Source organism: Pleuronectes platessa, chromosome 7, assembly GCF_947347685.1.
Source record: "Pleuronectes platessa chromosome 7, fPlePla1.1, whole genome shotgun sequence".
Lineage (NCBI taxonomy): Eukaryota > Metazoa > Chordata > Actinopteri > Pleuronectiformes > Pleuronectidae > Pleuronectes > Pleuronectes platessa.
The window spans coordinates 925,593-950,592 of NC_070632.1; the positions used below are offsets into that span (position 1 = coordinate 925,593).

The 25,000-nt window shown below is 46.7% G+C and overlaps 1 protein-coding gene across 5 annotated transcripts in view; it reads right to left on the bottom strand.

Annotated features, from left to right (window-relative positions):
- Nucleotides 1-19,927: 19,927 nt before the first annotated feature.
- The window catches only part of LOC128444275 (NACHT, LRR and PYD domains-containing protein 12-like), a 71,057-nt gene continuing 65,984 nt past the window's right edge, over nt 19,928-25,000 (bottom strand). For 3 of the 5 annotated variants that reach the window (XM_053426666.1, XM_053426664.1, XM_053426665.1), the window contains 4 exons: nt 23,801-25,000; nt 22,667-22,840; nt 21,957-22,130; nt 19,928-20,751 (listed from right to left, as the gene is read on the bottom strand). The exon at nt 23,801-25,000 is cut by the window's right edge. In XM_053426666.1, the coding sequence (XP_053282641.1) occupies nt 20,727-20,751; nt 21,957-22,130; nt 22,667-22,840; nt 23,801-25,000 (1,573 nt within the window). In that variant the 3' untranslated portion in view covers nt 19,928-20,726. The remainder of the gene's footprint in view (nt 20,752-21,956; nt 22,131-22,666; nt 22,841-23,800) is intronic. The other 2 variants (XM_053426662.1, XM_053426663.1) reach the window with 1 other exon arrangement.

Genomic DNA, 25,000 nt, shown 5'->3' on the forward strand with positions numbered 1-25,000 from the left:
AGAATGTGTCTGTGGTAGAACGTGTGTCTGTGGTAGAATGTGTCTGTGGTAGAATGTGTGTCTGTGGTAGAATGTGTCTGGTAGAATGTGTCTGTGGTAGAACTTGTCTGTTGTAGAATGTGTCTGTGGTAGAATGTGTGTCTGTGGTAGAACTTGTCTGTGGTAGAATGTTTCTGTGGTAGAATGTGTGTCTGTGGTAGAATGTGTCTGTGGTAGAATGTGTCTGTGGTAGAACGTGTGTCTGTGGTAGAATGTGTCTGTGGTAGAATGTGTGTCTGTGGTAGAATGTGTCTGGTAGAATGTGTCTGTGGTAGAACTTGTCTGTGGTAGAATGTGTCTGTGGTAGAACTTGTCTGTGTAGAACTTGTCTGTGGTAGAACGTGTCTGAGGTAGAACGTGTCTGTGGTAGAACGTGTCTGTGGTAGAACTTGTCTGTGGTAGAACGTGTCTGTGGTAGAATGTGTGTCTGTGGTAGAACTTGTCTGTGGTAGAATGTGTCTGTGGTAGAACTTGTCTGTGGTAGAACTTGTCTGTGGTAGAATGTGTCTGTGGTAGAATGTGTGTCTGTGGTAGAATGTGTCTGTGGTAGAATGTGTCTGTGGTAGAACGTGTGTCTGTGGTAGAATGTGTCTGTGGTAGAACGTGTGTCTGTGGTAGAATGTGTCTGTGGTAGAATGTGTGTCTGTGGTAGAATGTGTCTGGTAGAATGTGTCTGTGGTAGAACTTGTCTGTTGTAGAATGTGTCTGTGGTAGAATGTGTGTCTGTGGTAGAACTTGTCTGTGGTAGAATGTGTCTGTGGTAGAATGTGTGTCTGTGGTAGAATGTGTCTGTGGTAGAATGTGTCTGTGGTAGAACGTGTGTCTGTGGTAGAATGTGTCTGTGGTAGAATGTGTGTCTGTGGTAGAATGTGTCTGGTAGAATGTGTCCAGGTAGAACTTGTCTGTGGTAGAATGTGTCTGTGGTAGAACTTGTCTGTGGTAGAACTTGTCTGTGGTAGAACGTGTCTGTGGTAGAACGTGTCTGTGGTAGAATGTGTCTGTGGTAGAATGTGTCTGTGGTAGAATGTGTCTGTGGTAGAATGTGTCTGTGGTAGAACGTGTCTGTGGTAGAACGTGTCTGTGGTAGAACTTGTCTGTGGTAGAACTTGTCTGTGGTAGAACGTGTCTGTGGTAGAATGTGTGTCTGTGGTAGAACTTGTCTGTGGTAGAATGTGTCTGTGGTAGAACTTGTCTGTGGTAGAACTTGTCTGTGGTAGAATGTGTCTGTGGTAGAATGTGTCTGTGGTAGAATGTGTCTGTGGTAGAATGTGTCTGTGGTAGAATGTGTCTGTGGTAGAACTTGTCTGTGGTAGAACTTGTCTGTGGTAGAACTTGTCTGTGGTAGAACGTGTCTGTGGTAGAACGTGTCTGTGGTAGAACGTGTCTGTGGTAGAACGTGTCTGTGGTAGAATGTGTCTGTGGTAGAATGTGTCTGTGGTAGAATGTGTCTGTGGTAGAACGTGTCTGTGGTAGAACGTGTCTGTGGTAGAACTTGTCTGTGGTAGAACTTGTCTGTGGTAGAACTTGTCTGTGGTAGAACTTGTCTGTGGTAGAACGTGTCTGTGGTAGAATGTGTGTCTGTGGTAGAACTTGTCTGTGGTAGAATGTGTCTGTGGTAGAACTTGTCTGTGGTAGAACTTGTCTGTGGTAGAATGTGTCTGTGGTAGAATGTGTGTCTGTGGTAGAACTTGTCTGTGGTAGAATGTGTCTGTGGTAGAATGTGTGTCTGTGGTAGAATGTGTCTGTGGTAGAATGTGTCTGTGGTAGAACGTGTGTCTGTGGTAGAATGTGTCTGTGGTAGAATGTGTGTCTGTGGTAGAATGTGTCTGGTAGAATGTGTCTGTGGTAGAACTTGTCTGTTGTAGAATGTGTCTGTGGTAGAATGTGTGTCTGTGGTAGAACTTGTCTGTGGTAGAATGTTTCTGTGGTAGAATGTGTGTCTGTGGTAGAATGTGTCTGTGGTAGAATGTGTCTGTGGTAGAACGTGTGTCTGTGGTAGAATGTGTCTGTGGTAGAATGTGTGTCTGTGGTAGAATGTGTCTGGTAGAATGTGTCTGTGGTAGAACTTGTCTGTGGTAGAATGTGTCTGTGGTAGAACTTGTCTGTGGTAGAACTTGTCTGTGGTAGAACGTGTCTGAGGTAGAACGTGTCTGTGGTAGAACGTGTCTGTGGTAGAACGTGTCTGTGGTAGAATGTGTCTGTGGTAGAATGTGTCTGTGGTAGAACGTGTCTGTGGTAGAACGTGTCTGTGGTAGAACTTGTCTGTGGTAGAACTTGTCTGTGGTAGAACGTGTCTGTGGTAGAATGTGTGTCTGTGGTAGAACTTGTCTGTGGTAGAATGTGTCTGTGGTAGAACTTGTCTGTGGTAGAACTTGTCTGTGGTAGAATGTGTCTGTGGTAGAATGTGTGTCTGTGGTAGAATGTGTCTGTGGTAGAATGTGTCTGTGGTAGAACGTGTGTCTGTGGTAGAATGTGTCTGTGGTAGAATGTGTGTCTGTGGTAGAATGTGTCTGGTAGAATGTGTCTGTGGTAGAACTTGTCTGTTGTAGAATGTGTCTGTGGTAGAATGTGTGTCTGTGGTAGAACTTGTCTGTGGTAGAATGTGTCTGTGGTAGAATGTGTCTGTGGTAGAACTTGTCTGTGGTAGAACTTGTCTGTGGTAGAATGTGTGTCTGTGGTAGAACTTGTCTGTGGTAGAACTTGTCTGTGGTAGAATGTGTCTGTGGTAGAATGTGTCTGTGGTAGAACTTGTCTGTGGTAGAACTTGTCTGTGGTAGAACGTGTCTGTGGTAGAACGTGTCTGTGGTAGAACGTGTCTGTGGTAGAACGTGTCTGTGGTAGAATGTGTCTGTGGTAGAATGTGTCTGTGGTAGAATGTGTCTGTGGTAGAATGTGTCTGTGGTAGAATGTGTCTGTGGTAGAATGTGTCTGTGGTAGAATGTGTCTGTGGTAGAACTTGTCTGTGGTAGAACTTGTCTGTGGTAGAACTTGTCTGTGGTAGAACGTGTCTGTGGTAGAACGTGTCTGTGGTAGAACGTGTCTGTGGTAGAACGTGTCTGTGGTAGAATGTGTCTGTGGTAGAATGTGTCTGTGGTAGAATGTGTCTGTGGTAGAATGTGTCTGTGGTAGAACGTGTCTGTGGTAGAACGTGTCTGTGGTAGAACTTGTCTGTGGTAGAACTTGTCTGTGGTAGAACTTGTCTGTGGTAGAACTTGTCTGTGGTAGAACGTGTCTGTGGTAGAATGTGTGTCTGTGGTTGAACTTGTCTGTGGTAGAATGTGTCTGTGGTAGAACTTGTCTGTGGTAGAACTTGTCTGTGGTAGAATGTGTCTGTGGTAGAATGTGTGTCTGTGGTAGAACTTGTCTGTGGTAGAATGTGTCTGTGGTAGAATGTGTGTCTGTGGTAGAACTTGTCTGTGGTAGAATGTTTCTGTGGTAGAATGTGTGTCTGTGGTAGAATGTGTCTGTGGTAGAATGTGTCTGTGGTAGAACGTGTGTCTGTGGTAGAATGTGTCTGTGGTAGAATGTGTGTCTGTGGTAGAATGTGTCTGGTAGAATGTGTCTGTGGTAGAACTTGTCTGTGGTAGAATGTGTCTGTGGTAGAACTTGTCTGTGGTAGAACTTGTCTGTGGTAGAACGTGTCTGAGGTAGAACGTGTCTGTGGTAGAACGTGTCTGTGGTAGAACGTGTCTGTGGTAGAACGTGTCTGTGGTAGAATGTGTCTGTGGTAGAATGTGTCTGTGGTAGAACTTGTCTGTGGTAGAACTTGTCTGTGGTAGAATGTGTCTGTGGTAGAATGTGTCTGTGGTAGAACTTGTCTGTGGTAGAACTTGTCTGTGGTAGAATGTGTGTCTGTGGTAGAACTTGTCTGTGGTAGAACTTGTCTGTGGTAGAATGTGTCTGTGGTAGAACTTGTCTGTGGTAGAACTTGTCTGTGGTAGAACTTGTCTGTGGTAGAACGTGTCTGTGGTAGAACGTGTCTGTGGTAGAACGTGTCTGTGGTAGAACGTGTCTGTGGTAGAATGTGTCTGTGGTAGAATGTGTCTGTGGTAGAATGTGTCTGTGGTAGAATGTGTCTGTGGTAGAATGTGTCTGTGGTAGAATGTGTCTGTGGTAGAATGTGTCTGTGGTAGAATGTGTCTGTGGTAGAATGTGTCTGTGGTAGAACTTGTCTGTGGTAGAACTTGTCTGTGGTAGAACTTGTCTGTGGTAGAACGTGTCTGTGGTAGAACGTGTCTGTGGTAGAACGTGTCTGTGGTAGAACGTGTCTGTGGTAGAATGTGTCTGTGGTAGAATGTGTCTGTGGTAGAATGTGTCTGTGGTAGAACGTGTCTGTGGTAGAACGTGTCTGTGGTAGAACTTGTCTGTGGTAGAACTTGTCTGTGGTAGAACTTGTCTGTGGTAGAACTTGTCTGTGGTAGAACGTGTCTGTGGTAGAATGTGTGTCTGTGGTAGAACTTGTCTGTGGTAGAATGTGTCTGTGGTAGAACTTGTCTGTGGTAGAACTTGTCTGTGGTAGAATGTGTCTGTGGTAGAATGTGTGTCTGTGGTAGAACTTGTCTGTGGTAGAATGTGTCTGTGGTAGAATGTGTGTCTGTGGTAGAATGTGTCTGTGGTAGAATGTGTCTGTGGTAGAACGTGTGTCTGTGGTAGAATGTGTCTGTGGTAGAATGTGTGTCTGTGGTAGAATGTGTCTGGTAGAATGTGTCTGTGGTAGAACTTGTCTGTTGTAGAATGTGTCTGTGGTAGAATGTGTGTCTGTGGTAGAACTTGTCTGTGGTAGAATGTTTCTGTGGTAGAATGTGTGTCTGTGGTAGAATGTGTCTGTGGTAGAATGTGTCTGTGGTAGAACGTGTGTCTGTGGTAGAATGTGTCTGTGGTAGAATGTGTGTCTGTGGTAGAATGTGTCTGGTAGAATGTGTCTGTGGTAGAACTTGTCTGTGGTAGAATGTGTCTGTGGTAGAACTTGTCTGTGGTAGAACTTGTCTGTGGTAGAACGTGTCTGAGGTAGAACGTGTCTGTGGTAGAACGTGTCTGTGGTAGAACGTGTCTGTGGTAGAATGTGTCTGTGGTAGAATGTGTCTGTGGTAGAACGTGTCTGTGGTAGAACGTGTCTGTGGTAGAACTTGTCTGTGGTAGAACTTGTCTGTGGTAGAACGTGTCTGTGGTAGAATGTGTGTCTGTGGTAGAACTTGTCTGTGGTAGAATGTGTCTGTGGTAGAACTTGTCTGTGGTAGAACTTGTCTGTGGTAGAATGTGTCTGTGGTAGAATGTGTGTCTGTGGTAGAATGTGTCTGTGGTAGAATGTGTCTGTGGTAGAACGTGTGTCTGTGGTAGAATGTGTCTGTGGTAGAATGTGTGTCTGTGGTAGAATGTGTCTGGTAGAATGTGTCTGTGGTAGAACTTGTCTGTTGTAGAATGTGTCTGTGGTAGAATGTGTGTCTGTGGTAGAACTTGTCTGTGGTAGAATGTGTCTGTGGTAGAATGTGTCTGTGGTAGAACTTGTCTGTGGTAGAACTTGTCTGTGGTAGAATGTGTGTCTGTGGTAGAACTTGTCTGTGGTAGAACTTGTCTGTGGTAGAATGTGTCTGTGGTAGAATGTGTCTGTGGTAGAACTTGTCTGTGGTAGAACTTGTCTGTGGTAGAACGTGTCTGTGGTAGAACGTGTCTGTGGTAGAACGTGTCTGTGGTAGAACGTGTCTGTGGTAGAATGTGTCTGTGGTAGAATGTGTCTGTGGTAGAATGTGTCTGTGGTAGAATGTGTCTGTGGTAGAATGTGTCTGTGGTAGAATGTGTCTGTGGTAGAATGTGTCTGTGGTAGAACTTGTCTGTGGTAGAACTTGTCTGTGGTAGAACTTGTCTGTGGTAGAACGTGTCTGTGGTAGAACGTGTCTGTGGTAGAACGTGTCTGTGGTAGAATGTGTCTGTGGTAGAATGTGTCTGTGGTAGAATGTGTCTGTGGTAGAATGTGTCTGTGGTAGAACGTGTCTGTGGTAGAACGTGTCTGTGGTAGAACTTGTCTGTGGTAGAACTTGTCTGTGGTAGAACTTGTCTGTGGTAGAACTTGTCTGTGGTAGAACGTGTCTGTGGTAGAATGTGTGTCTGTGGTTGAACTTGTCTGTGGTAGAATGTGTCTGTGGTAGAACTTGTCTGTGGTAGAACTTGTCTGTGGTAGAATGTGTCTGTGGTAGAATGTGTGTCTGTGGTAGAACTTGTCTGTGGTAGAATGTGTCTGTGGTAGAATGTGTGTCTGTGGTAGAACTTGTCTGTGGTAGAATGTTTCTGTGGTAGAATGTGTGTCTGTGGTAGAATGTGTCTGTGGTAGAATGTGTCTGTGGTAGAACGTGTGTCTGTGGTAGAATGTGTCTGTGGTAGAATGTGTGTCTGTGGTAGAATGTGTCTGGTAGAATGTGTCTGTGGTAGAACTTGTCTGTGGTAGAATGTGTCTGTGGTAGAACTTGTCTGTGGTAGAACTTGTCTGTGGTAGAACGTGTCTGAGGTAGAACGTGTCTGTGGTAGAACGTGTCTGTGGTAGAACGTGTCTGTGGTAGAACGTGTCTGTGGTAGAATGTGTCTGTGGTAGAATGTGTCTGTGGTAGAACGTGTCTGTGGTAGAACGTGTCTGTGGTAGAACTTGTCTGTGGTAGAACTTGTCTGTGGTAGAACGTGTCTGTGGTAGAATGTGTGTCTGTGGTAGAACTTGTCTGTGGTAGAATGTGTCTGTGGTAGAACTTGTCTGTGGTAGAACTTGTCTGTGGTAGAATGTGTCTGTGGTAGAATGTGTGTCTGTGGTAGAATGTGTCTGTGGTAGAATGTGTCTGTGGTAGAACGTGTGTCTGTGGTAGAATGTGTCTGTGGTAGAATGTGTGTCTGTGGTAGAATGTGTCTGGTAGAATGTGTCTGTGGTAGAACTTGTCTGTTGTAGAATGTGTCTGTGGTAGAATGTGTGTCTGTGGTAGAACTTGTCTGTGGTAGAATGTGTCTGTGGTAGAATGTGTCTGTGGTAGAACTTGTCTGTGGTAGAACTTGTCTGTGGTAGAATGTGTGTCTGTGGTAGAACTTGTCTGTGGTAGAACTTGTCTGTGGTAGAATGTGTCTGTGGTAGAATGTGTCTGTGGTAGAACTTGTCTGTGGTAGAACTTGTCTGTGGTAGAACTTGTCTGTGGTAGAACGTGTCTGTGGTAGAACGTGTCTGTGGTAGAACGTGTCTGTGGTAGAATGTGTCTGTGGTAGAATGTGTCTGTGGTAGAATGTGTCTGTGGTAGAATGTGTCTGTGGTAGAATGTGTCTGTGGTAGAATGTGTCTGTGGTAGAATGTGTCTGTGGTAGAATGTGTCTGTGGTAGAACTTGTCTGTGGTAGAACTTGTCTGTGGTAGAACTTGTCTGTGGTAGAACGTGTCTGTGGTAGAACGTGTCTGTGGTAGAACGTGTCTGTGGTAGAACGTGTCTGTGGTAGAATGTGTCTGTGGTAGAATGTGTCTGTGGTAGAATGTGTCTGTGGTAGAATGTGTCTGTGGTAGAACGTGTCTGTGGTAGAACGTGTCTGTGGTAGAACTTGTCTGTGGTAGAACTTGTCTGTGGTAGAACTTGTCTGTGGTAGAACTTGTCTGTGGTAGAACGTGTCTGTGGTAGAATGTGTGTCTGTGGTTGAACTTGTCTGTGGTAGAATGTGTCTGTGGTAGAACTTGTCTGTGGTAGAACTTGTCTGTGGTAGAATGTGTCTGTGGTAGAATGTGTGTCTGTGGTAGAACTTGTCTGTGGTAGAATGTGTCTGTGGTAGAATGTGTGTCTGTGGTAGAATGTGTCTGTGGTAGAATGTGTCTGTGGTAGAACGTGTGTCTGTGGTAGAATGTGTCTGTGGTAGAATGTGTGTCTGTGGTAGAATGTGTCTGGTAGAATGTGTCTGTGGTAGAACTTGTCTGTTGTAGAATGTGTCTGTGGTAGAATGTGTGTCTGTGGTAGAACTTGTCTGTGGTAGAATGTTTCTGTGGTAGAATGTGTGTCTGTGGTAGAATGTGTCTGTGGTAGAATGTGTCTGTGGTAGAACGTGTGTCTGTGGTAGAATGTGTCTGTGGTAGAATGTGTGTCTGTGGTAGAATGTGTCTGGTAGAATGTGTCTGTGGTAGAACTTGTCTGTGGTAGAATGTGTCTGTGGTAGAACTTGTCTGTGGTAGAACTTGTCTGTGGTAGAACGTGTCTGAGGTAGAACGTGTCTGTGGTAGAACGTGTCTGTGGTAGAACTTGTCTGTGGTAGAACGTGTCTGTGGTAGAATGTGTGTCTGTGGTAGAACTTGTCTGTGGTAGAATGTGTCTGTGGTAGAACTTGTCTGTGGTAGAACTTGTCTGTGGTAGAATGTGTCTGTGGTAGAATGTGTGTCTGTGGTAGAATGTGTCTGTGGTAGAATGTGTCTGTGGTAGAACGTGTGTCTGTGGTAGAATGTGTCTGTGGTAGAATGTGTGTCTGTGGTAGAATGTGTCTGGTAGAATGTGTCTGTGGTAGAACTTGTCTGTTGTAGAATGTGTCTGTGGTAGAATGTGTGTCTGTGGTAGAACTTGTCTGTGGTAGAATGTGTCTGTGGTAGAATGTGTGTCTGTGGTAGAATGTGTCTGTGGTAGAATGTGTCTGTGGTAGAACGTGTGTCTGTGGTAGAATGTGTCTGTGGTAGAATGTGTGTCTGTGGTAGAATGTGTCTGGTAGAATGTGTCCAGGTAGAACTTGTCTGTGGTAGAATGTGTCTGTGGTAGAACTTGTCTGTGGTAGAACTTGTCTGTGGTAGAACGTGTCTGTGGTAGAACGTGTCTGTGGTAGAATGTGTCTGTGGTAGAATGTGTCTGTGGTAGAATGTGTCTGTGGTAGAATGTGTCTGTGGTAGAACGTGTCTGTGGTAGAACGTGTCTGTGGTAGAACTTGTCTGTGGTAGAACTTGTCTGTGGTAGAACGTGTCTGTGGTAGAATGTGTGTCTGTGGTAGAACTTGTCTGTGGTAGAATGTGTCTGTGGTAGAACTTGTCTGTGGTAGAACTTGTCTGTGGTAGAATGTGTCTGTGGTAGAATTTGTGTCTGTGGTAGAACTTGTCTGTGGTAGAATGTGTCTGTGGTAGAATGTGTGTCTGTGGTAGAATGTGTCTGTGGTAGAACTTGTCTGTGGTAGAACTTGTCTGTGGTAGAATGTGTGTCTGTGGTAGAACTTGTCTGTGGTAGAACTTGTCTGTGGTAGAATGTGTCTGTGGTAGAATGTGTCTGTGGTAGAACTTGTCTGTGGTAGAACTTGTCTGTGGTAGAATGTGTGTCTGTGGTAGAACTTGTCTGTGGTAGAACTTGTCTGTGGTAGAATGTGTCTGTGGTAGAACTTGTCTGTGGTAGAACTTGTCTGTGGTAGAACTTGTCTGTGGTAGAACGTGTCTGTGGTAGAACGTGTCTGTGGTAGAACGTGTCTGTGGTAGAACGTGTCTGTGGTAGAATGTGTCTGTGGTAGAATGTGTCTGTGGTAGAATGTGTCTGTGGTAGAATGTGTCTGTGGTAGAATGTGTCTGTGGTAGAATGTGTCTGTGGTAGAATGTGTCTGTGGTAGAATGTGTCTGTGGTAGAATGTGTCTGTGGTAGAACTTGTCTGTGGTAGAACTTGTCTGTGGTAGAACTTGTCTGTGGTAGAACGTGTCTGTGGTAGAACGTGTCTGTGGTAGAACGTGTCTGTGGTAGAACGTGTCTGTGGTAGAATGTGTCTGTGGTAGAATGTGTCTGTGGTAGAATGTGTCTGTGGTAGAACGTGTCTGTGGTAGAACGTGTCTGTGGTAGAACTTGTCTGTGGTAGAACTTGTCTGTGGTAGAACTTGTCTGTGGTAGAACTTGTCTGTGGTAGAACGTGTCTGTGGTAGAATGTGTGTCTGTGGTAGAACTTGTCTGTGGTAGAATGTGTCTGTGGTAGAACTTGTCTGTGGTAGAACTTGTCTGTGGTAGAATGTGTCTGTGGTAGAATGTGTGTCTGTGGTAGAACTTGTCTGTGGTAGAATGTGTCTGTGGTAGAATGTGTGTCTGTGGTAGAATGTGTCTGTGGTAGAATGTGTCTGTGGTAGAACGTGTGTCTGTGGTAGAATGTGTCTGTGGTAGAATGTGTGTCTGTGGTAGAATGTGTCTGGTAGAATGTGTCTGTGGTAGAACTTGTCTGTTGTAGAATGTGTCTGTGGTAGAATGTGTGTCTGTGGTAGAACTTGTCTGTGGTAGAATGTTTCTGTGGTAGAATGTGTGTCTGTGGTAGAATGTGTCTGTGGTAGAATGTGTCTGTGGTAGAACGTGTGTCTGTGGTAGAATGTGTCTGTGGTAGAATGTGTGTCTGTGGTAGAATGTGTCTGGTAGAATGTGTCTGTGGTAGAACTTGTCTGTGGTAGAATGTGTCTGTGGTAGAACTTGTCTGTGGTAGAACTTGTCTGTGGTAGAACGTGTCTGAGGTAGAACGTGTCTGTGGTAGAACGTGTCTGTGGTAGAACGTGTCTGTGGTAGAATGTGTCTGTGGTAGAATGTGTCTGTGGTAGAATGTGTCTGTGGTAGAACGTGTCTGTGGTAGAACGTGTCTGTGGTAGAACTTGTCTGTGGTAGAACTTGTCTGTGGTAGAACGTGTCTGTGGTAGAATGTGTGTCTGTGGTAGAACTTGTCTGTGGTAGAATGTGTCTGTGGTAGAACTTGTCTGTGGTAGAACTTGTCTGTGGTAGAATGTGTCTGTGGTAGAATGTGTGTCTGTGGTAGAATGTGTCTGTGGTAGAATGTGTCTGTGGAAGAACGTGTGTCTGTGGTAGAATGTGTCTGTGGTAGAATGTGTGTCTGTGGTAGAATGTGTCTGGTAGAATGTGTCTGTGGTAGAACTTGTCTGTTGTAGAATGTGTCTGTGGTAGAATGTGTGTCTGTGGTAGAACTTGTCTGTGGTAGAATGTGTCTGTGGTAGAATGTGTCTGTGGTAGAACTTGTCTGTGGTAGAACTTGTCTGTGGAAGAATGTGTGTCTGTGGTAGAACTTGTCTGTGGTAGAACTTGTCTGTGGTAGAATGTGTCTGTGGTAGAATGTGTCTGTGGTAGAACTTGTCTGTGGTAGAACTTGTCTGTGGTAGAACGTGTCTGTGGTAGAACGTGTCTGTGGTAGAACGTGTCTGTGGTAGAACGTGTCTGTGGTAGAATGTGTCTGTGGTAGAATGTGTCTGTGGTAGAATGTGTCTGTGGTAGAATGTGTCTGTGGTAGAATGTGTCTGTGGTAGAATGTGTCTGTGGTAGAATGTGTCTGTGGTAGAACTTGTCTGTGGTAGAACTTGTCTGTGGTAGAACTTGTCTGTGGTAGAACGTGTCTGTGGTAGAACGTGTCTGTGGTAGAACGTGTCTGTGGTAGAACGTGTCTGTGGTAGAATGTGTCTGTGGTAGAATGTGTCTGTGGTAGAATGTGTCTGTGGTAGAATGTGTCTGTGGTAGAACGTGTCTGTGGTAGAACGTGTCTGTGGTAGAACTTGTCTGTGGTAGAACTTGTCTGTGGTAGAACTTGTCTGTGGTAGAACTTGTCTGTGGTAGAACGTGTCTGTGGTAGAATGTGTGTCTGTGGTTGAACTTGTCTGTGGTAGAATGTGTCTGTGGTAGAACTTGTCTGTGGTAGAACTTGTCTGTGGTAGAATGTGTCTGTGGTAGAATGTGTGTCTGTGGTAGAACTTGTCTGTGGTAGAATGTGTCTGTGGTAGAATGTGTGTCTGTGGTAGAACTTGTCTGTGGTAGAATGTTTCTGTGGTAGAATGTGTGTCTGTGGTAGAATGTGTCTGTGGTAGAATGTGTCTGTGGTAGAACGTGTGTCTGTGGTAGAATGTGTCTGTGGTAGAATGTGTGTCTGTGGTAGAATGTGTCTGGTAGAATGTGTCTGTGGTAGAACTTGTCTGTGGTAGAATGTGTCTGTGGTAGAACTTGTCTGTGGTAGAACTTGTCTGTGGTAGAACGTGTCTGAGGTAGAACGTGTCTGTGGTAGAACGTGTCTGTGGTAGAACGTGTCTGTGGTAGAACGTGTCTGTGGTAGAATGTGTCTGTGGTAGAATGTGTCTGTGGTAGAACGTGTCTGTGGTAGAACGTGTCTGTGGTAGAACTTCTCTATGGTAGAACTTGTCTGTGGTAGAACGTGTCTGTGGTAGAATGTGTGTCTGTGGTAGAACTTGTCTGTGGTAGAATGTGTCTGTGGTAGAACTTGTCTGTGGTAGAACTTGTCTGTGGTAGAATGTGTCTGTGGTAGAATGTGTGTCTGTGGTAGAATGTGTCTGTGGTAGAATGTGTCTGTGGTAGAACGTGTGTCTGTGGTAGAATGTGTCTGTGGTAGAATGTGTGTCTGTGGTAGAATGTGTCTGGTAGAATGTGTCTGTGGTAGAACTTGTCTGTTGTAGAATGTGTCTGTGGTAGAATGTGTGTCTGTGGTAGAACTTGTCTGTGGTAGAATGTGTCTGTGGTAGAATGTGTCTGTGGTAGAACTTGTCTGTGGTAGAACTTGTCTGTGGTAGAATGTGTGTCTGTGGTAGAACTTGTCTGTGGTAGAACTTGTCTGTGGTAGAATGTGTCTGTGGTAGAATGTGTCTGTGGTAGAACTTGTCTGTGGTAGAACTTGTCTGTGGTAGAACGTGTCTGTGGTAGAACGTGTCTGTGGTAGAACGTGTCTGTGGTAGAATGTGTCTGTGGTAGAATGTGTCTGTGGTAGAATGTGTCTGTGGTAGAATGTGTCTGTGGTAGAATGTGTCTGTGGTAGAATGTGTCTGTGGTAGAATGTGTCTGTGGTAGAATGTGTCTGTGGTAGAACTTGTCTGTGGTAGAACTTGTCTGTGGTAGAACTTGTCTGTGGTAGAACGTGTCTGTGGTAGAACGTGTCTGTGGTAGAACGTGTCTGTGGTAGAACGTGTCTGTGGTAGAATGTGTCTGTGGTAGAATGTGTCTGTGGTAGAATGTGTCTGTGGTAGAATGTGTCTGTGGTAGAACGTGTCTGTGGTAGAACGTGTCTGTGGTAGAACTTGTCTGTGGTAGAACTTGTCTGTGGTAGAACTTGTCTGTGGTAGAACTTGTCTGTGGTAGAACGTGTCTGTGGTAGAATGTGTGTCTGTGGTTGAACTTGTCTGTGGTAGAATGTGTCTGTGGTAGAACTTGTCTGTGGTAGAACTTGTCTGTGGTAGAATGTGTCTGTGGTAGAATGTGTGTCTGTGGTAGAACTTGTCTGTGGTAGAATGTGTCTGTGGTAGAATGTGTGTCTGTGGTAGAATGTGTCTGTGGTAGAATGTGTCTGTGGTAGAACGTGTGTCTGTGGTAGAATGTGTCTGTGGTAGAATGTGTGTCTGTGGTAGAATGTGTCTGGTAGAATGTGTCTGTGGTAGAACTTGTCTGTTGTAGAATGTGTCTGTGGTAGAATGTGTGTCTGTGGTAGAACTTGTCTGTGGTAGAATGTTTCTGTGGTAGAATGTGTGTCTGTGGTAGAATGTGTCTGTGGTAGAATGTGTCTGTGGTAGAACGTGTGTCTGTGGTAGAATGTGTCTGTGGTAGAATGTGTGTCTGTGGTAGAATGTGTCTGGTAGAATGTGTCTGTGGTAGAACTTGTCTGTGGTAGAATGTGTCTGTGGTAGAACTTGTCTGTGGTAGAACTTGTCTGTGGTAGAACGTGTCTGAGGTAGAACGTGTCTGTGGTAGAACGTGTCTGTGGTAGAACTTGTCTGTGGTAGAACGTGTCTGTGGTAGAATGTGTGTCTGTGGTAGAACTTGTCTGTGGTAGAATGTGTCTGTGGTAGAACTTGTCTGTGGTAGAACTTGTCTGTGGTAGAATGTGTCTGTGGTAGAATGTGTGTCTGTGGTAGAATGTGTCTGTGGTAGAATGTGTCTGTGGTAGAACGTGTGTCTGTGGTAGAATGTGTCTGTGGTAGAATGTGTGTCTGTGGTAGAATGTGTCTGGTAGAATGTGTCTGTGGTAGAACTTGTCTGTTGTAGAATGTGTCTGTGGTAGAATGTGTGTCTGTGGTAGAACTTGTCTGTGGTAGAATGTGTCTGTGGTAGAATGTGTGTCTGTGGTAGAATGTGTCTGTGGTAGAATGTGTCTGTGGTAGAACGTGTGTCTGTGGTAGAATGTGTCTGTGGTAGAATGTGTGTCTGTGGTAGAATGTGTCTGGTAGAATGTGTCCAGGTAGAACTTGTCTGTGGTAGAATGTGTCTGTGGTAGAACTTGTCTGTGGTAGAACTTGTCTGTGGTAGAACGTGTCTGTGGTAGAACGTGTCTGTGGTAGAATGTGTCTGTGGTAGAATGTGTCTGTGGTAGAATGTGTCTGTGGTAGAATGTGTCTGTGGTAGAACATGTCTGTGGTAGAACGTGTCTGTGGTAGAACTTGTCTGTGGTAGAACTTGTCTGTGGTAGAACGTGTCTGTGGTAGAATGTGTGTCTGTGGTAGAACTTGTCTGTGGTAGAATGTGTCTGTGGTAGAACTTGTCTGTGGTAGAACTTGTCTGTGGTAGAATGTGTCTGTGGTAGAATTTGTGTCTGTGGTAGAACTTGTCTGTGGTAGAATGTGTCTGTGGTAGAATGTGTGTCTGTGGTAGAATGTGTCTGTGGTAGAATGTGTCTGTGGTAGAACGTGTGTCTGTGGTAGAATGTGTCTGTGGTAGAATGTGTGTCTGTGGTAGAATGTGTCTGGTAGAATGTGTCTGTGGTAGAACTTGTCTGTTGTAGAATGTGTCTGTGGTAGAATGTGTGTCTGTGGTAGAACTTGTCTGTGGTAGAATGTGTCTGTGGTAGAATGTGTGTCTGTGGTAGAATGTGTCTGTGGTAGAACGTGTGTCTGTGGTAGAATGTGTCTGTGGTAGAATGTGTGTCTGTGGTAGAATGTGTCTGGTAGAATGTGTCTGTGGTAGAACTTGTCTGTGGTAGAATGTGTCTGTGGTAGAACTTGTCTGTGGTAGAACTTGTCTGTGGTAGAACGTGTCTGTGGTAGAATGTGTCTGTGGTAGATCGTGTCTGTACCTTGGCGTCCCCTCTGAGGCCGGGCTGCAGGAGGTGGGGGAGCTTGGAGTTCCTGAACGGGACGTGGAGGACGTTGCTCTTCAGAGCTCTGAACACCTGAGGGACAAATAACAAGATGTTCATGCTCCTCAGGGACGACAGAGGACATCAGACATGTGGACAGGAGGAGGTGAGGAGGACTCTACTTCTTCACACTAAGTATTGATTTGATTTCCAGCATCAGACCAGTGAGGTCCCAGTGTGTGGCTCTACCTGTCCCAGTGCCATCAGAGACTTATTGATGGCGGCTGCCTCCACCAGCCTCTGACCCTCAGGGTCAGTGTGCCGTCAGACCCGAGACCTGGTCTGAACCTTCCACCTCCAGCGCCACCACCAGGTGAGAGCGAGAACTGAAGAGGAGGAAGAGTGACAACAGATCAAACTTGTGATTCCATGTTGGTGCAAAGTGGATCTGCAGAACCTCTGAGTGTTCATCTTGGTGGAGGAGATCTTCCTGATCTTCTCTCCCGTCTCCATGAAGCTGAGGATGTCCTCCTCAGTCCGGACCCGGATCTGCGTGAGTCCCGGGACCGACTCCGACTTCCCTCGGACTCGAATGTCCAGAGCGGCGCCGTCGCTTTGGGTCAAAAGGTCGTTCAAGGTGTCGTTGTAAATCTCCAGCATGGAAATCTGAAAAAGACAAGAGTTTAATGATCCGTGAGGAGAAAACAGAGCAAAGAACTTCAGGTAGAAACACTGAACAGATAAACACATGGAGTTCTGTTCTATATATTTTCAATATATTCAATGAAAGGGACATTTTGTTTTAATATTCCATTTAAAGTCACGCAGCACAAAGTGAAGACAAATCCTCCACGTTGAGTCAGAGAGGAGAACAACAGGAGGATTTAGATTTGTTCCACGTTGAAGAAAACGTTCATATAATGAGAATAAACCCCGGGAGGAGAAGTGGTTCTGTCTGGAGCTCTTCTCCTTCTGGACCGAAGATCTTTCACCATCTCATCTCAAACTGCTTCTACTAAACATAAATATCATCTTCATCTGAACTTCAGAGACTTTTCCCACAAATCCTCTCGAACCTGAAACCAGAGCAGAGGTTGAGGAATGTGCATCAACTGGATGTGATGGTGAATGAATGAAATCCACTGATAAATAATCCATAATAAATGTATTGATCTGCTGTCAGGCTGTTTATCTCATCTCATCTCATCGTCATCCGCTTATCCGGGGTCGGGTCGCGGGGGGAGCAGCTCAAGCAGGGGGCCCCAGACTTCCCTTTCCCGGGCCACATTGACCAGCTCTGACGGGGGGATCCCGAGGCGTTCCCAGGCCAGTGTTGAGATATAATCTCTCCACCTAGTCCTGGGTCTTCCCCGAGGTCTCCTCCCCACTGGACGTGCCTGAAACACCTCCCAAGGGAGGCGCCCAGTGGGCATCCTTACCAGATGCCCGAACCACCTCAGCTGACTCCTTTCTAAGTAAAGGAGCAGCGGCTCTAATCCGAGTCCCTCACGGATGACTGAGCTTCTCACCCTATCTCTAAGGGAGACGCCAGCCACCCTTCTGAGAAAACTCATCTCGGCCGCTTGTACCCGCGATCTCGTCCTTTCGGTCATCACCCAGCCCTCATGACCATAGGTGAGGATAGGAACGAAGATCGACCGGTAGATCGAGAGCTTTGCCTTGCGGCTCAGCTCTCTTTTCGTTACAACGGTGCGGTAAAGCGAACACAATACCGCCCCCGCTGCTCCGATTCTCCGGCCAATCTCACGCTCCATAGTACCCTCACTCGCGAACAAGACCCCGAGGTACTTGAACTCCTTCACTTGGGCTAAGGACTCATTTCCTACCCGGAGTAAGCAATCCATCGGTTTCCTGCTAAGAGTCATGGCCTCAGATTTAGCGGTGCTGATCCTCATCCCAGCCGCTTCACACTCGGCCGCCAGCCGATCCAGTGAGTGCTGAAGGTCAAAAGCCGATGATCCAATGAGGACCACATCATCCGCAAAAAGCAGTGACGAGATCCTCAGACCACCGAACTGCAACCCCTCCCCACCACGACTACGCCTCGATATCCTGTCCATGTATATCACAAACAGGATTGGTGACAAGGCGCAGCCCTGGCGGAGACCAGCACCCACTGAGAACGAAACTGACTGGCTGCCGAGGACCCGAACACAGCTCTCGCTTTGGGAGTACAGGGATTGGATGGCCCTGAGGAGAGACCCCCTTACCCCATACTCCCGCAGCACCTCCCACAGTTTCTCCCGGGGGACCCGGTCATACGCCTTCTCCAGATCCACAAAACACAAGTGGACCGGATGGGCATACTCCCAGGCCCCCTCCAGGATCCTTGCGAGAGTGAAGAGCTGGTCCGTAGTTCCACGTCCGGGGCGAAAACCGCATTGTTCCTCTTCAATCTGAGGTTCGACGATCGGCCAAACCCTCCTTTCCAGCACCTTGGAGTACACTTTACCAGGGAGGCTGAGAAGTGTGATACCCCGATAATTGGTACACACTCTCTGGTCCCCCTTTTTGAACAGGGGAACCACCACCCCGGTTTGCCACTCCTTTGGCACTGTACCCGACTCCCACGCGATGTTGAATAGGCGTGTCAACCATGACAGCCCCTCAACACCCAGAGCCTTTAGCATTTCTGGCTGGATCTCATCAATCCCTGGGGCTTTGCCACTGCGGAGATGTTTGACTACCTCAGTGACCTCCACCAGGGAAATTGACGACGAAACACCATCAACCTCGAGCTCTGCCTCCAACATAGAGGGCGTGTTATTCGGATTCAGGAGTTCCTCAAAGTGTTCCTTCCAACGTCCGACGACCTCCTCAGTTGAGGTCAACAGAGTCCCATCCTTACTGTACACAGCTTGGATGGTTCCCCGTTTCCCCCTCCTGAGGTGCCGGATAGTCTTCCAGAAACACTTTGGTGCCGACCGAAAGTCCTTCTCCATGACCTCTCCGAACTTCTCCCACACCCGCTGCTTAGCCTCCGACACGGCAGCAGCTGCAGCCCTTCGGGCCTGTCGGTACCCTGCAACCGAGTCAGGAGTCCTCCAGGATATCATATCCCGGAAGGCCTCCTTCTTCAATCGGACGGCTTTCCTGACCACCGGTGTCCACCACGGTGTCCGAGGGTTACCGCCCCTTGAGGAACCTAAGACCCTGAGGCCACAGCTAGCCGCCGCAGCTTCAGCAATGGAGGCTTTGAACACCGCCCACTCCGGCTCAATGTCCCCAACCTCCACAGGAATGCCAGAAAAACTCCGCCGGAGGTGTGAGTTGAAGATACCTAGGACGGGGGCCTCCTCCAGACGTTCCCAGTTCACCCGCACTACTCGTTTGGGCTTACCAGGTCTATCCGGAAATTTCCCCCATTCCCTGATCCAACTCACAACCAGATGGTGGTCGGTTGACAGTTCCGCCCCTCTCTTTACCCGAGTGTCCAAAACATGCGGCCTCAGATCAGATGACACGATCACAAAATCGATCATTGATCTTCGGCCTAGGGTACTCTGGTACCAGGTACACTTATGAGCACCCTTATGTTCGAACATGGTGTTTGTTATGGATAATCCATGACTAGCACAGAAGTCCAATAACAAACGACCGCTCGGGTTCAGATCAGGGAGGCCGTTCCTCCCCACCACGCCTCTCCAGGTATCTCCATCGTTGCCCACGTGGGCGTTGAAGTCACCCAGCAGAACTACGGAGTCCCCTACTGGAGCCCCATACAGGACTCCATTCAGGGTCTCCAAGAAGGCCGAGTACTCTGAGCTGCTGTTTGGTGCATACGCACAAACAACAGTCAGAGTTTTCCCCCCTACAACCCTTAGGCGGAGGGAGGCGACCCTCTCGTCTACCGGGGTAAACTCCAACACCGCGGCGCTCAGCCGGGGATTTATGAGTATCCCTACACCCGCCCGGCGCCTCACGCCCTTGGCAACTCCGGAGAAGAATAGAGTCCAACCCTTATCCAGGAGTACGGTACCAGAGCCGAGACTGTGCGTGGAGGTAAGCCCCACCAGATCTAACTGGTAGCGCTCCACCTCCCTCACAAGCTCCGGTTCCTTTCCCCACAGCGAGGTGACGTTCCACGTCCCCAGAGCCAGCTTCTGCCGCCCGGGTCTGGTCCGTCGAGACCCCTGACCTTCGCTGCCACCCATGTGGCTGCGCACCCGACCCCAACGGGTCTTCCCACAGGTGGTGGGCCCATGAGATGAAGAGAGGGGGGGTGCCACGTAGTTTGTTCGGGCTGTGCCCGACCGGGCTCCGTGGCAAACCCGGCCACCAGGCGCTCGCCATCGAGCCCTCCGGCTGGGCCTAGCTCCAGACGGGGGCCCCGGGCTTCCTCCGGGCTGGGTCCCATCTCCTCTTGTATCGATATTCATTGAGGGTTTTTGAACCATTCTTAGTCTGGCCCCTCACCTGAGACCACTCTGCCATGAGAGACCCTACCAGGAGCACAAGGCTCCAGACAACACAGCCCTCAGGTTCACAGGGACACGCAAACCTCTCCACCACGATAAGGTGACGGTTCCAGGAGAGGCTGTTTATATTGAGACATATTGATCAGATGTAGAATTTCATTATGAGCACAAACTTTTCCTTATAAGTGGGTTAGGGTTTGTATGAAACGTCCTCGGGTCAGTTTTATATTAAATATGTAAAATGTATATTTAACAGTTTCCTCAGAGACTTAAAGATGCTCTGCTCTTCATCGACTCTTCTTCATCCTGTAAATGTCTCATTCACTTTTCTTCTGCTGGTTTCCATTATGTCAAACTGGTGATTTTGTTCTTGTACCTGCACCAAGGACGAGATGTTTCCACCAGTTTGTTTGAAGAGGAAAGAAAAGCTGAGTCATGATTCCAGTGAAGTCGGTGGAAGGATGTTTATTGAGCATTAAAGCAGAGACAAGTAGAAACAGAACTTTTCTCTCTGAGATGTTTTTCTTCTCGTTACATCTGGTTTGTCACAGAGGAAATGATCCATGTGTTTGACTCATAGACTGAATATAAAGGCTTTGACTGGGATGTGCTGCTGTTATACTGCAGCGCCACCTGTGGGTCAAAAGTAGAAAAGCCACCACCGCTCTGCACCTGATGCAGAAATGAAAACGTCCCATTTTTAAGTCCAGAGTTTTGATCTTTTGTGTCAAAGACAAAACTCTGATTTTAAACTCAAAGTGATTTCAATGTGTTTAACTTTGTGTTGAACTAAATCAATTTGTGACGTGAATCCAGGAACTTTAAGATCATAAACAAACATATACACAGAATGTGGTTCTACACACATGGAGACACACTGAGGGACAAAGGTGGACAATAATAAAGACAAACTTAAACACACTGTATGTGACTCTTTATAGAGGGTTTATATATTCTGCTTGTGTTGTGTCATTTCAATAAACACATTCTTCATGTGAATAAACACAATCGGGGCAGGAAGGTTGCTGGTTTGAATCCGGTTCAGATGGGGTCTTCCTGTGTGGAGTCTGCATGTTCTCCCCGTGTTTTCTCCAGGTGCTCCGGCTTCATCTCACAAACACATGCAGATTAGGGGTTGTGTAGATTGGAGACTACACACAAGCTGCTGCTGCTTCAGCCTCTGGATCCTCAGGACACAGCTCAGCCTCCGTCCACACACACTGTCCTCTTCACACTGTCCTCTTCACACTCAGCTCCACAAAGATCCCCTCCACCTGTTGAGAGAAGAAGACATCAGTGTCACAGAGACTCACTTCATCAGCTGTGAGTCAGTGATGCAGCTCATCCAGTAGAAAGAGCAGCAGGGACTTCAGTCCTGTTCAGAGGTGGAGCAGCTTCCTCTCTGCTTCATGTTCACGTGTTGGAATGAACACGCTAAGAGCTCAGTGTGTGTCCTCTGCATGTCAAAGTGCAGAGTGGACACCTGAGAGGTGGATTTACTGCTGTTACAGGTGAAGCCATGTTTCACTGTGTGTTGATGAACATCTGCTTCTGACAAACTGGGACCAGAGGAGACAGATGGACCTCAGCAGAGGTTCTACTCTGTATAAAGAGCTCCTGGTTACCATGTGATGAGGAGAGGCTTCAGTCCCACTGATCTCAGAGCTGTGACAAAGATCCACCTGATCAGTTCTTCACTGATGAAGTGAGAGGACAAACTGTCTCAGATCAGATGAAGACGACACCGTCTCTGTCCCTCGTGTGAGGCTGTCAGCTGTGGTCCAGCTTGTGTAAGTTACAGCGCCCCCTGGTGGCATCTGGTAAAAATATATTACGTGACCACGACATAATAACGTGTGAACGAGATAAATCTCACTGTCTCTGAGGACACACACTGTCTCTGAGGACACACACTAACTCTACGGACACACACTGACTCTGAGGACACACACTGTCTCACTGTCTCTGAGGACACACACTGACTCTGAGGACACACACTGTCTCTGAGGACACACACTGTTTCACTGTCTCTGAGGACACACACATGGACCTGTCTCCAGGAGGCTGAGGTCATCTGGTGTTTTGGTGACAGGATGAGTCTGGAGACATTGAGATGTTCTGGGTGAGTAAGAGATCAACTGAACCAACCAGACGTTGATTTAAACTTCCCTTATCCGTCCCTTTAAGGAGAGTGTGCACCACACAACAGTGTAGAGTCACTGTGGTCAGTGGGCGGAGCTTCTATACGGGTTGATCTCCAACTTAACCTGGAGCAGGTTAGCCGTTCATCAGAAGTTACCATGGTGATTGACCTCGTTAAGAAGTGGACGAGCTTCGTAGAACTGAAAAAACTAAACCTGAAGTTAACCTGATAACCACAAATCCTGCTTGGTAGCACAGACCCTGGATCTGTGATACTGACTGTGTTTAGAAACATACTGATGAAAGCAGCGTGGACTGACTCCAACCATCTACTGACCTCAGAGTCTCCAGGCGACAGGTTGGACTCTGCTGAAGATCAAGCAGCTCCTTCACTCCTGAGTCCAGCAGGTAGTTTAGTCTCAGATCCAGTTCTCTCAGATGAGAGGGGTTTGACCTCAGAGCTGAAGCCAGAGAAGAACAGCTGATCTCTGTCAGACTGCAGCTCCACAACCTGGATAAAGAAATATGAATGTTAGAATGTGTCCTCCTGTTGTTGTTGATCGTCATCATGTCAACACAGACTCTCAACATGCTGCTGACCTCAGTCCAGTCTGTGACCTGAAGATAAATATCAGATCAGACATGTTGGACCATTGTTTCATTCATCAGCTTCTTCTCTGTGTGTTGGTCACTGAGCAGGTTTGTGTAATTAAACACTGTTTAAAGTAGGGATGGCTCCTGATGTCACTTCCTGTTTGTTTCTATACTTATCAACTGTCCAACGTGTTTCAATAAGAATGTGTCTTATTTTGAAAACCTGAGGAGGACGAGTGCTCGGCCTCAGTCCACATGTTATTTACTGACACTTTCTTAGTGATCAGGAGCAGGTGAGTGCAGGTGAATGGAGTTGATGAGGTGGACGTGACTGACAGGCTGGGTGAGTGACAGATGACTGAGGGACAGTGAGCAGAGCACAACTGAGACAATTTAAATAAATAATGACCCAATAAGAAAGAAAGTCTGAAAAGTGAAGAAGGATTTAAGGACCTCAGAGTCTCCAGTCGACAGTTTGGACTCTCCAGTCCAGAACACAGCAGCTTCACTCCTGAATCCTGCAGCTTGTTGTAACTCAGATCCAGTTCTCTCAGATGTGAGGGGTCTGACTTCAGAGCTGAGGCCACGACTTCACAGTGAGTCTCTGAGAGTCCACAACCACCGAGTCTGTAATTAAAGAAAATATCAAATCTGTGAGAATTAAATCAGAAAACACAACATTCATACAAAACGTGATCATGTGACCCTCACCCTGGTAAATCCCCTCTTTGTTAAAAACTCCTCAAGAGAATCCTTTCAGATTTGGTTCAAGCGTTCATTCAGACTAACAGAGGAACTCATTAGATTCAGGTGGTCAGAGGTCAAAGGTCAAGGTCACAGAACATGTTCATGGCCTCTTGAACATGATATCTCAAGTCTGTCTTCAGGGGATTTCTTCACATTTTGACTCAAAGACAAACTGATTAGATTTCAGTGGTCAAAGGTCAAAGGTCACAGTGACCTCATATTGTTGTGAAGTCAACATGTCAGGAACCTGGAGGGACGGACACTGCACTGGTTGGTGGTGGAGGACAAACGCAGAGTGGGAACTCTAGTTTGACATCAAAGAAGAATAAACTATATTTCTTATTATTATAAATAATAAGATATATTATATTAAGAAATACATAATAATTATTCTTATTATGGTTGGTGGTGGAGGACAAGCGAAAGAACAAAATTAACATTTAAAATAACAGTCATTATTTCTAACCATGTCAATGTCTTGACTATAATTTCTAATCATTTTGCAATTCATTTGATAAATAAAAGTGTGAGTTTTCATGGAAAACACGAAATTGTCTGGGTGACCCCAAACTTTTGAACGGTAGTGTATAGATATCTATATCACACAGTATATACAATAACCTCCCTTGGACCCCACATGGTCGTATGTAAACTGTAAACTCCAGCACAGTGATCACATTGGATTTCACTCTCCACATCTGATCTAGTTGTTCTCATATGTACATGAGAACAATGAGAATGTATATGTACATAATAATAATAACTTTATCACACACACACACACACACACACACACACACTCCACTGATTGAACGTGTTATTGATCATGTCTGGACTCACACAGCCTTCCTGCAGTTCCTCACAGCTGGGATCAGTCTCCGTCGACCCTGGTCTGATGTGTTGAACTTCTCCAGGTTCAACTCATCCAGAACCTCCTCTGACATCTGCAGCATGTAGGCCAGAGCTGAGCAGTGGATCTCAGAGAGTTTCTCCTTTGATCTGTTCTCTGACGTCAGGAACTGTTTCATCTGCTGATGAACTGAGTGGTCGTTCATCTCAGTCAGACAGTGGAAGATGTTGATGCTTCTGTCAGGAGAAATGTAATCACTCTTCATCTTCTTCAGGTTGTTGATGACTCTCTGGATGATCTCTGGATTGTTCCCTGTCCGACCCAGCAGGCCTCCTAAGACTCTCTGGTTGGACTCCAGACTGAGGCCGTGAAGGAAGCGAACAAACAGGTCCTGATGACCATTTGTACTGGTGAGGGATTTCTCCATGGTTCTCTTCAGGACATCATCAAGGGTACCCCATGTGTTCCCATATGTTCCCAAGAAGTTGTTGAGTTCTTCTGTGTTCCTCTCGGTGTAACAGTGGAACATGTAGACTGCAGCCAGAAACTCCTGAACGCTCAGATGAACAAAGCAGTAGACTGATTTCTGGAAGATCACACACTCTCTTCTGAAGATCTCAGTACAAACTCCTGAGTACACCGAGGCCTCTGTGACATTAAGACCACACCGCTCCAGGTCTTCTTGGTAGAACATGATGTTTCCTTCCTCCAGATGTTTAAGTGCCAGCCTCCCCAGCTTCAGGAGAACGTCCCTGTCAGCCTCCGTCAGCTGCTGTGGACTCGTCTCATGTCCCTCACCGTACTTGTTGTTCTTCCTCTTTGTCTGAACCAGCAGGAAGTGTGAGTACAGGTCAGTCAGGGTCTTGGGCAGCTCTCCTCTCTGGTCTGTGGTCAACATGTGCTCCAGAACTGTAGCACTGATCCAGCAGAAGACTGGGATTTGACACATGATGTGGAGGCTCCTGGACGTCTTGATGTGTGAGATGATTCTGCTGCACAGCTCTTCATCACTGAACCTCCTCCTGAAGTACTCGTCCTTCTGGGCCTCAGTGAAGCCTCGTACTTCTGTGACCCTGTCAACACATGCAGGAGGGATCTGATTGGCCGCCGCAGGTCTGGAGGTTATCCAGACGAGAGCCGAGGGAAGCAGATTCCCCCGGATGAGGTTTGTCAGCAGCACGTTGACTGAT